The sequence below is a fragment of the Carya illinoinensis genome, chromosome 1 (assembly GCF_018687715.1).
Source record: "Carya illinoinensis cultivar Pawnee chromosome 1, C.illinoinensisPawnee_v1, whole genome shotgun sequence".
Taxonomy (NCBI): Eukaryota; Viridiplantae; Streptophyta; class Magnoliopsida; order Fagales; family Juglandaceae; genus Carya; species Carya illinoinensis.
The window spans coordinates 12,347,257-12,360,198 of record NC_056752.1 but is presented as its reverse complement, the minus strand read 5'-3'; the positions used below and the strand labels follow the sequence as shown (position 1 = coordinate 12,360,198).

The 12,942-nt window shown below is 33.2% G+C and overlaps 1 protein-coding gene across 1 annotated transcript; it reads right to left on the bottom strand.

Annotated features, from left to right (window-relative positions):
- Positions 1–372: 372 nt before the first annotated feature.
- On the bottom strand, positions 373–2,248 carry LOC122310826 (NDR1/HIN1-like protein 6). The gene is made up of 2 exons (XM_043125003.1): positions 1,499–2,248; positions 373–863 (listed from the first exon to the last, which is right to left on the bottom strand). Exons 1-2 carry the CDS (start codon positions 2,227–2,229, stop codon positions 848–850), a joined length of 747 nt encoding a protein of 248 aa, XP_042980937.1. The 5' UTR covers positions 2,230–2,248; the 3' UTR covers positions 373–847.
- Between the last annotated feature and the right edge of the window lie 10,694 nt (positions 2,249–12,942).

Sequence of the window (12,942 nt, the reverse complement as noted above, 5' to 3'; positions counted from 1 at the left end):
AACCTCAAAATGGGCTGTGTGCCAGCCACATTCCAAAGGATAATTAAAACACCAAATGAAAAGGGCAGCTTAGCATAGCGTGTTATGTCAATAAAAAGACCTATAAATAGATCTTTCTCGTTATAAAAATGGCATGAAGTAAAGCATATGATCTCATTCTTCGAATTTTTGTTTGGAGAGCTAGCAATATTGTTCACAAGGCAAATTTTGTGTGTCTTCTAAATATTGCAGATGTCATATCCCTTTCTGGCTAACCTTTCTTTGCCAGGCAGCCATTCTTTTAGTGACCCGCAAGTTGTCTTCCTGCCGCTTTTACCTAGCTTACCAAAAGGAATGATATGTTGCACCTTATTCTCTGGAAAAGAAAGAAGATGAATGAAAATAAAAGATGTTACACCTTATTTCACTTTCCACGTTTTTGATGCATTTGCTTCTTACAAAGAAATGGCAGCCTGGCAGTTCCATCAGGAATCCAAGACCCCAACTTCCTCCCAACCCCACACCACAACCACAAGTATTTCTAATTTAATTAAGAAAAAAAAAAAACAAGAAGGAAAAGAAGAACATGATATATTTATGTAAATTCAACCTCATATATATATGTATATCCCATTATACATAAGAAGATCCAAAGCTTAGGGATGGACACCAGTCAGAGTATTGTAGATACGTTCCAATCACCCTTTTCTTTTTCCCAAGTAAAGAATATTGTATATGGTTTACTTTAAATATAAAACCGATCACACTGGTTACGTTCCTGTACATGTCGTTTGCAGAAAATTGCCTCAACAATAAGCAATATCACATCTTCTTCCACCAGCAGCCATCTTCGAACATGACAACCTTATCAAGATATGTTTATCCTGCGGTCAAAGCAACAATATCAATCATAATGGTCAACCTTCGAAAACACAACTCAATACACATATATGGGGACTTGTAATCAAGGCTCTTTAGTGTAAAGAAGAACCCAATCATTGTTACCCTGTGGCTGGCTATCAATCAATTAATCATAAGCACTGGGGTTGAAAAGCTTTATTTTATTTTTCTCAGGAAGATGAAACTTCCATTAATCATAAGCAATGAAAAGAGTTATTCAGCCTGTACGGAAACAGGACAAATATTTTCAGTGAATGGCCATTCAAATAGTTCATTTAACAATATCAAAGCTTTTAGCTGATCTGGGAATTGGCAATGCAAAAAGCTGATGGGCACTATCATAAAGTATGAATCTGCAGGCAGCAGCCTCATTGCCAAGTCCAAACGCATTTGGAATTTGTTTACATTCCAATTTTTATGCACATTGCATGAGCAAGAAAATTTGTAACCAAAATCTCAAGAGTCATCATTTTAAGCATGACATTTCTAAACCTCATAAGATTGGTTTATGGTCAGAAATACTTAAATTATGGGTGAAAAAACTAACGATAAATAAGATTATGAACGAATTTCTAAGGTTTTTTTGGGTTTATGTGTATATGATTGGAAATAATCTTACCATTTGAGAGTAGTGACGGTACATTTGGGCATGTCTCCAGTCTCGAGCTTCTTCAAGCTCACACCACCACACAAAACCTTCACTCCCAGGGGCCCTATCCTAAGCCCATCCACAAAGAATCCCACCCCACTCCGAACCTCCACGTTCACCACCAATTCCTGGCTGTGGAACCGAGCCTTGAGCTGCCTTCCCTCTCCATCATCCACCAGCTGATTCTTCACCCCAGTCTCCACCTTTATGCTCGTCGTGTTCGCCATCCCCTGAGTGAACTCCGGCACGTCTTTCGACCCCACCTCCGTGTCCTCTTCATGACCCACCGAAAAAGTCACCTTGACGGTACTCTGCTTGTAAAACAACGACAGCTTCCCGTTCGGGTTCTTCACCTCGACCCTCGTCACCGTCTGCGCGTCGAGGTAGGTGCCGTCGGCTTTGGCGGTGACGGTGAACCGTGGGATCTGGAAAGACTGCAGGTGGAAAACTGGGAGTCTCGGTTGAAACCAGAGGTAGAAGAGGCCAAAGGCGACGGCGACGACGACGACGAGGACGAGAAAGAAGACGCAGAGGAAGCAGCAGCATGCACGACAACAACTTCTGCGCCTCTTCATCGGTTTGAAAGATGGCGGGAGGGCCGGTTTGCGGGGCGGCGGTCTCGTGCCTGGTTGGATCGGGCGACTCGGGTCCCGGTATCCTGGCGGTTTTTGGAGTACCGGTTTTAGCGGTTGTTCGGCCATTTCGGAACTCGGATTTCCTGTTCTGGTTTTCAAAACGATATTGTTAAAAATAGAACAAGCAAACCATTGATGAACAAAGAAAAACAAAACTTTGTGGCAACAAAAACTGATGAAGTACTTGTAGGGTTCTCAAGATTGATTCGAACTCAAACCCAGAACTTCACCTTTGTATTGAAAAAAAAAAATCGCAATAAAGTTATAGAATTTGTGGCTGGGAAGCCATGAAAATGGACCAAAAAAGTTAATTTTCTCTGTTGAATCCGTTTCCAGTGATATTAGATCGATAGAAGATAGAGAATTGTATGTTTGTATGATGGGAAAGAAAGCTGAATGAAAATGCAGGAAAGCTTAGAGAAAGCAGATAGAATTTGACATGCAAATTAAAAAAGATCAAACCTCAGAGAAAGAGAGTTACAGGAACACAACTGCTAACAGTGCATTTTCTGGGAGAAAAAACAAAACGCCCCGGAGATCTCAGATTTTATAAATGTGCAAATCGGATCAAAGGTCAAAGTCTCGCTCTAGAACTTTTAATCCATAATTATATATACACCAACGCGACAGAGGGAGGGAGACAGAGAGGGTGTGTCTTATGGAAGGTTCTTGGAGGGGACTACCGATGGCAGAAATTCAATGGCGAGATTCACGCGCGAGCGTTTAGGTGCCGTGCTGACATGGCGGACAGATTGTCTGACACGTCATCTACTGTATTATTATTTTATAATGTTATTATTTTATTATTTTTTAATAAAAAATTATGAATAAATAATAAATAATTCTCTAATAACTTAATATTATATTACAGATAATAAATAAAATGATGATGATGATTATAGTTCTCATTTCATTAGTATGGTTTATATATTATAGATTATATTATTTCATATTTTAGATATATATTTAGTATAAAGAAATGATAGTAGTAATCGTGAGAGTGCAAGCGTCAGGTAATCATTTTGAAAAAAATGAATAAATACAAGATTTATATAAAAAGAAACTACTTTTTTAATAGTTAACCTCACTATTTTTTAAAGAGACTACGTGGTATTTACGTACTCCACGACTGTACGTAGAATTACTCTTTGAGACTTCCCATCAAGTGACAATAATTAAACAATTAAACAACTTAATTATGCATATTATATGTGTATTATAGTATTTTATTTTGGTATAAGTTTTTGTTGTCAAACAGATTTTGTCAATGTCAAGTCAATCTATCAAATAAACGCATCTTACTTAAATCATAATAACATACTCTTTTAATTAACTTATCATATTCAAATTCAGATGAATAATATAAAAAAAGTAGTAAATCAAGAGAGAATAGTTGTCACATATTTTACAAGAGTTGCTAATGGCAACCACGTTGATGGACAAGCTGAAGCTAAACTCAAAGATTGGCACCATGAAAAAACCAACCCATCGTCTTACCCAACGAACACATTATTACAATCATACATATCTTTTTAACAAACCAAAAGAGCCCGACCTAACATTAGGAATGGCTCTTAGTGGAGGTAAATTTTGAGAAAATCATCACAGAAGATATAATAATTTTGCCAAAAATCAAACGCTTCGAAAATTTGATATGATTAACAAAAATAATTGACAATATAACTTGAATAATTGTCCAATACGATTCTATGTATTTACAGATGCTTCTATATATATGTCCATTGGATAGAAAGAAGCGGCCAAAAGAAAACCCAACATTTTTAGGCTTGTTATTGTTGGACATAATTTGTGCAACCTCTAATGCAAATGCCAAAATCCCCAACATTAATGCAATCTATAGTTTCATCCTGGACATTCAATCATCAAATTACCCAAGTACCTCTGGTTCTAAACGTTAATACTCAATATAAGTTGTTAGCATTGATTAGTAACCAATATATCTTAATAACGTTAACACACTTATTTGGTTACAAAGGGAAACTCTCTGAAGAATTCTTCAAAGATAAAACCCTACGGGGCAACTAAACCTAGGAAAATTAATTAATTGATTGTGAGAACTATAAGTAAATCGTTTACAAAACCTTTGTAACTAGACGCGTTTACTCAAGACATGCGACCCGCTTGTCTTCTACCTCAATAGGTAGTCAGAATCTCTAACACTCTTCAACCGTTGCCTTTCCTATTAGAACCTCCTGTGGTTGAATCTCAAACAGAACCACTCTCCCTTGGAATATACTCCCCCTCAATTCCATGAACTGAGCTTCTCGGAAAAAATCCTTCACACCGAAATTTTCCATTGCACAATCCCTTGAAGTTCTACACAGATCCTCAAGCTCTCGATCAATGTAAATATGTGCAGTTCAAGTCTTGAGAATAAATCCTTAGCCGACTCCTCTATAGATATGTAATGCTATCATTGAATAAGAGAAGGACTCAGTTGACATGTTTATCCAATATCCCAGTTAGATACATTTCTAACAACTTGCGAACACCTCGGATTGGATTATGCTTCAGGATTGCATCGAGTTCAGATTAGCTTCAGTTGTTTCAATACAACTTGCGTCTTTATCTCTTCAACTGATGCTTAGACTCTAAACATACTTAGGGCTCTTGTTGACTCTTATCTTATAATATAAACAAGATGTGATAAGAGTTCCAATTCAAATAGTTATTCTTATCGGATTACTAGAGTCCAATTAAGATTACATTTATTCCTAACATCATACGCATCTAATCCTAGCCAAACATAAATTGCATTTACAAATCATCAACTTACTAACTCATAATTAATAATTAAGTAATGTTATTATTCTCAGTCATACTTACTATTGTGACACATTTTAAGTGATTTCATAACAATATTTCCCTAAACTTTTTGATACAAAATCAATCTTACCATGGGGCATATAGACTTCTAATGACGACTTTGTGGAGGATCTTGCCCAGCTTCTATATCAACATCTAGATTAATACTTGGGCTCTTACCAACAGAATTTGGAACAATTTCATGCAAACTAAGATTTGGAGTATTTGGAAGGCCACAATCAGATTCTAAATCATCCCTTGGACTATTCAAAATCTCATAACTCTTGCCAACTGAGTTTGCCAAAATCTCTCGTTTGTTAATAATCTAAAAAAGTTGAAACTCACACAGATATATATATATATATATATATATATATATCTTACTGAAAATATATCTTACTAAATCCTCAATGAAAAAGAAAGATAAAGAAAAATGAAAAAAAAAATGTAAATTGAAGATTGACAACAAAGAAACAACACAATTCTCTTTTTTATTGAACAAGTACATGAGAGCAGCATTTAGGTAAATGAAAACCAGTTCAAAACAAATAGTCTATAGAAATATAACAACCTAAGCAATATAAGCCACCAAAAAAAAAAATATTCTCAAATAAATATTTTCTTGTTTAATGAAATTCAAAGGATAAAAATTCTTAACTATTTCTTCGTACAGAATATCAACTTTAATTGATTCTTCTGGAGTTTATTTCACTTTAGGTTCTAGATTAAAAGATTAGTATGAATAATCCTCCAAGTTTTAGAAAAAGACCTAAGAATTGGTTGAATTTTTGGCCTAATCAACCTCCTTTGTTTTAATCTTCTGGTTTTGAGACTAGATTACGCTCTCTCCAGTTTCTTTCACCGCAATATGTTTCCTGATTGGATCTTCCATTAGGGGGCTGAAGTTTCCGCTCATTCACCTTTCATTTCTGAAAAGAACAAGGGGAAGGAAGATGGGTGAGAAATTTAAGTGGTATGCATTGATGTACACAGTGTGTTGAGAAATAGAGAGAAAGGAAGTGAAAGACTATGAACACAAGATGAAGAGATGAAAGAAATGGTGATAAAAACTTGTTTCTTTAACGAAATATAGAGGTAGAAGCAATGCAATGCAAGTGGCGATTCAGCAACAAGGTTCCTTTTTATATTATAAGATTCATAACTAATCAACTAAAAAATTACAAAAAAGTCATTCCCCATCTTTTATCAAATACATTACAGTCATGGAGCCTAGGCCCCACACGAAACGACTGAAATTGAAATCCTGAAATGAAGAGGTGAAAAGTTTCCATCTTTTTGGCTTTGCATTCTCTATGTTGCATGTTGCTTCCTTGAACTTTTCATTCCAATACGTAAACTCTCTACAAACAATTCCATTTTATTTCCAAAAATCTTTCGATATGTAATGGCTGTCTTCCAATGGCCAACTCACATCAAATTCCTAATAGTAACAATCGGTCAAAAAGTACAATTTGGAGAGGGGTCTGGAATGATTAGTACCCGTTATTCCAATTTTCATGACACACATAATCTCATTCTCATGTTCCTATTCCTTGTTCACCCATGAGCTCATAAACTAATAAACCAGGTATGCAAAATCTAGAAGACAATAACAAACCTAACTGACGTTGTGTAGGTTTCAAACTCCATGAGTTAAACTTATGAGCCAAGAATGTGTCTTGCAAAAATGAATTCATAGACTCCATTAAGAAGAGTTTCTACTCCGCCTTCAACGTGGAGTAGAAGATGGAGTAGAACACCAATCAATTTTCAGCATTTTACATTTATTTTGCATATAGGCCCAATGACGGGTTTTCTTTTATATGTTTTTGAAACAAAATCAGCTTTATTGATTAATCCTGTATCATCAAGGAAATAATACATTCCTCCATGTGAACAATAACATCTTAAATAAGCAATGCATTTTTTGACAAAGTATGAGCCACTTCATTGGTTTCTCTTCTCATATGCTTCACTGACTGCTCGTCATAGCTCTTAGCTTCTTCTTGATATCACCAAAAATAATGCCAGCACTAGTCTAAGATTCCTTTTCTTTAGTAATATCTTAAATAATGTGTAAATAATCTCTCTCTAAAATAATCTATCTCAGTACCAACTCCAAACCAAAAATAGTAGCTTGAAGTGCACCATAAGCTTATGCTAGTTTTAGGATCAGAAAGTAGAGGTCGATTCATCCTTGTAGCAGCTATGACACTGCCACTCAAATCTTGAACTATGATTCCAATTCCCGTTTTGCAGTGAGTTTTATCGAGGGCAACATCCCAATTAATCTTAAAAAAATCTGTGAGGGAGGGGATCCCATTTCTATGTTACATTGCTAGATGTTTCAACCTTGTCATTTCTTTGAAGTCTTGCAGAATCTCATTCGATTGCTTCATCATTGCATTAGGATGTTTGAATTATGATTGGAAAACAAATTCATTTTTTCTTTGCCATATTCTTTTTGCTACAATTGCTATTTCCTCCAATTCTTTTTTTATAAAAAAATAATACACATACTAGATGACTTATCTATATGAGGCCCTATGCATAAGAGAGAAGAAAAACATACTAGATGACTCACACTTGAGTGACCGATAAATGTTACGGACAAATAGCAAAGCAGCACGGAAGCCTACAGTTTCGAGCACGAGGAGGAAACCATAGTAGATGCAAGCCATGTAACCAAAGAAAAATGAGGTTTGCATAAACCCAGACATATCTTGGCTAGGAAGAATCTTTTGAACGAACAAATTACAAGTAAAGTGTTTCATTTTCTTCTAAATACAAGTACAAATTACAAATAATTAAGATAAAAAAAAATTAATCAAGATAAAAAACAATAACAAAGAAAATTTATCACCAGAGAGAGAGAGAGAGAGGGTACCGAAGAATAAACACTTAAGTAACTAAACTTCTTGTTGCGAGTCTGCGATGGAGGGGCAAGGCCGCAAGGGGGGAGGGGGATTGTGACGAAGGGGATCGGACCAGGATTTCTCACACAGGAGGGGATCGGGAGAAAAGGGAAAGTGAATCCGTCGGGGGTGGGGTGCTTGAGAAGACTTAAATCTACTGAACAAAATAGCACAATTTGGTTCGAAATTGGACCCAAACAGCATCGTTTTAGGGGTGTTAAATTGAAAAAAAAAATTAACTGCGTTGCGTGAAACCAAGCCATTTCACGCATTATTTTTTTTTGCCTATAGTGATTAAAACAGCGCCGTTTTTGGGAAGGCAGCTCACATGTGTCACACATGTGTGATTCTTTTATCCGTTTGGCACATAAATTAATTTAAAAAATAATTTTAATTAGTAAAATTAAAGTTAAATAAACTGTTTAATGTAGATTATTTAATTAACTCATTAAAAAAATAATTAATGATAATTATATTTATGATGTTAAATGTTAATTGCTAATTTGTTACTAACTTAGAGTATGTCAATGACTCAATGTATATGAATCTATGAAAATTTTCAATTTTTCAATATATTAAACTTTTAAGTTTTTACATTTTGTATATTTAGTATCATTAATAAATCATTGTATTAGGTAAATGATTAATAAATCATTATATTAGCCTATAAGCTTATTAGGTATATATAGTTATAGACTTATAGTGATATTAATACTATACTATTATACATATATATAATATTAATTATATTATACTATCATCCTTGAACTCTTATGATATATTAATATATACTAATACTATATATTATTAATTATACTATTATAGTGTTATTATATATTATACATTGATACAAATACATTATGGAATATATAATACCTGTTATAAAATTATACATATATTATAATTTATACCCTAACTTTTAATACTTAATAGTATTAGTAATACATTAAAGAATATAATAATACTTTAATACTAAATATATATAGTTATAGACTTATAGTGATTAGTTATTATAATTAGTATAACTATATAATAGTATTAGTATTACACTATTAGACTACTGGTAATATAGTATAGCTATATATTAGTAATATTAGTTATAGTGTATTAATGATTTAGTATAAGTTATAACTATATTAATTATTAGTATAAGTTGTATAACTAGAGTCTATATTAAACTATTAGTATTTATTTTATTTTTATACCATATTAGAGTCTAGATTATTAGTATTAGTAATTTAGTATAAATATTAGTATTAGTACAAAATTATACATATATTATAATTTATACCATAACTCTTAAGACTTAATAGTATTAGTAATACATTAAAGAATATAACAATACTTTAATACTAAATATATATAGTTATAGACTTATAGTGATTACTTATTATAATTAGTATAACTATATAATAGTATTAGTAATATAATTAATTAGTATTATACTATTAGTAATATAGTATAGTTATATAATAACTATATAATATAGTATAGTTAAGTTAAGTGATTAGTTATTATAATTAGTATAGTTATACTAATATTAGACTATTATTACTATATTATTCATAATATAGTTATAGCATAACTATAGTAATTACTTAATGGCGAGTTAGTAATAGAATTAGGTTAGATAAAAATTATAGTTATAGTATAGTTATAGGTTAGACTATTAGTAATATAGTATAGTTATATATTAGTAATATTAGTTATAGACAACCCACTTAGTTTTTAGTATAAGTTATAACTATAGTACTCTATATTAGTATAAGTTGTATAACTATACTCTATATTAGACTATTAGTATTTATTTTATTTTTATACCATATTAGAGTCTAGAGTCTAGACTATTACTCTATTAGTATTAGTAATTTAGTATAAATATTAGTATTAGTATAAAATTCTAAATAATAGTATTAGTTAATAATTACTTAATGGTGATTAGTGATAGAATTAGATTAGATGAAAATTATAAAATTAATTATATACAATTATTATATAAGTAATATATATAAATTATAAAAAAATTAATTTCATTCGGTCTGATCCAGGGTGAAAAACCCCTGGACCGTGGACCAGACTGAATGACTTCGGTCCACTAAAATTTAGATCAAGACCGACTGGGACCAATGCAGGTCTGGTCCAAAGTGGCCGGTCCGGTCGGTTTTTCCAGTCCGGACCTGCCGATTATCACCCCTACACATAGCTTCTATTGTTTCCAAGAAAGATTTCCTCCAAATATTGCTCTTTTGGATTCTTCTGGAACATTGGCTCCAAACATCTTATACACTTCCACAAAGTTTGAACCACACATTCTTCTTCCCCAATACATATTGGACATTTTGGCTTATCCACCACTTTCTTCTTGAACAATTTTAAGTTAGTAGGAATTGCTTCTATACATGCTTTCTAGAGTAAAATCTTATCTGCTGGAGGAATGTCCAGCTTCCAAAGTCCAAACCATAGTTGTCTCTATTGCTACTAGAAGTCTGTCCTTTTGAATGTTCTTGAGATTCTTTATGCCTACAGTAAGCATTTCTTACTCTAAATTGGCCATTTGAAGTCCATTTCCAGATTAACTTATCCTGATTATTGCAGTGACTTATTGGGATCTCATGAATGATAGCAACTCATCATTTGAAAAAAAATTCCTTCAATCCGATCAATTCTCCAATGATTTGTATTAGGAACAATGAGTTCTTTCACTATGGCATTTTCATCAAGAATCTTCATTGCACTTTGGATTTTGAATGACCTAGGTTGGGATCCATTTATCTTTCCATATCTTTCCCTAATGGCCATTTCCAATTCTACACATTGTGCCTTAATTTAGTAAAGAACGAGCTACAAGAATGCTTCTCTAAATAAAAGATGGAATTGTTGCCCAGATGACTAAGACAAGAGGGAGGTGAATTGAGTTGTATTAAAAAAATAACAATTATAAATCAAATATATAATATAAAATATAAACAAAATATGAAATAACAATAAATATAAAGAGTAAGGGTAAGAGAGAAGCAAACTCAGTATATTAACGAGGTTCGGCCCCACTGCCTACGTCCTCGCCTCAAGCTACCCCTTGAGGATTCCCAAATTCACTATTCAATCTCCTTCAGGTGGAGATAGAAACCTATTACACCTTTGAACAACACCGCTACAAAGGATCCGTGTAGAACACCCTCTACACTTGCAATCACCTTACACGTGGTGATTCAACTATTCCCCGTGTAGGATACTTTCTACACACACAAGGGTTATACACACCCTTTTTCTGATACAAGAGCTGATAGTGGGTAGGTTATCAGAAAACACTCCTCAATGAGTGAAATAAGAACAATACAGCGCAAACTATATCTCTCAAAATGAACAAGGATTAAGGCTCAATGCTTAGAGAAGAGAGAATGAAAGCTTTGAATGAATGTTGTATGCTATTGGTGTTGTGAATGTGAAGCTCTCAAATGATCTATTTATAGGCATATGAGACTTCATATTCAAATTCAAAAAGATTCACATGTCAAAGACAACATCATTCACTTTTTCAAAAAATTCAAATAAAAGGTTCTTCTTTTTCAATTGTCAAAGACAACATCATTCACTTTTTCAAAAAAATCAAACCTAATCTTTTACTTTTGGCATATGACAAAATGAGCACACTTTCCTTTTCAAAAAATTCAAACCTAATCTTTCACTTTTTGTATATGACAAAATGAGCACACTTTACTTTTCAATTTTTTCAAACAAAATTATCTACCTTTTGTATAAGTCTAAAAAAGCATAAATCACTTTTGAAAATATTCAAATAAAACATGCACATGTGAAAGATGACAATCAATCATCTTTAATATTTTCAAAGTTCAACCCTTTAATCAAGGCATGCACATGCAAAAGATGACAATCAATCATCTTTCAAAATTTTCAAATTTAATTTTCAAAAAAATTCATGCACATGTGGAAAATGTATTTTAATGCTTTATGATAAAATATTAATTTTGAGCATTAATCCTAATTTCGAATTTTAAGAGATTTACAACATTACTCTATGACTTTAATGTGAACTTGTTTCCTTCTTGCTCATGCTTGGTTCTTTGATGTGCTTGATTCTATTGTGTGAACAACTTGAGCTTGAAACTCCTTTATTCTTTGAATTCATTTGTTATCATCAAAATCCATTTGTAGATTTATAATCACATGAAACTTGAAACCTTGGGTTCAACAATCTCCCCCTTTTTGATGATGACAAATACTTGATAGAACTTGAAACCTGTATTAATACTTAAGCTCCCCCTGAAAATATGCGTTAGTTTTTCAAGTAAAAGTATAAATATAATTTCAAGCATATATAACAAGTTTAGTAATTTAAACAATGTGAATGTTCTAGTCTAAAACTTCTCCCCCTTTTGGCATCATTAAAAAGGATCAGCAGCAAATAAATAGACTGAAGAAAATGATGCATTTAATAGTCACTGTAGATAGTTGAAAAAGGAGCCGTCCGTGACCCGACAAATGCTGCAAAGTCTCGAGGCTTAACTCTATGAATTTAGTGCAACTGGAGATTTAAACAATCGCCTGATGTTGTTGACAAACGTGATTGAAGGCTCTGAGTTGCTATAAAAAAAATGATCATTTTCATCTATCGGATGCCAAAAAAATAATCGCTTCTTGACCTGAGTTCTGTTTTTCCACAACGATAGAATGGCTGAGCAATTCTCTTCCACTAATGTTCCAGACTTGAATCAGGAACCCTTGACGCATCAATCATCAATATTCTCTCCTGAGGCCGACAATACCATGATAGGAGCAGTGAACCGTTTTTCTAGTAAGGCTGATTCTGAGATTATTGCAGAATCAAGAATGCTCAGTAGTCAATATGCTGCCTCTGTTACGATCATGTCTCGGAGGTTAATGGCGAGGGTGAGTGAGATTGATCATCTTAACATGCAAATATTTGAATTACGACAAAAGTTTGCTAATAAGGATAGTGAGAATAAAAGGCTAAAGCAAGAAAACCAAGAGTTGAAAAAATTTGCAGATTGGTATGCTC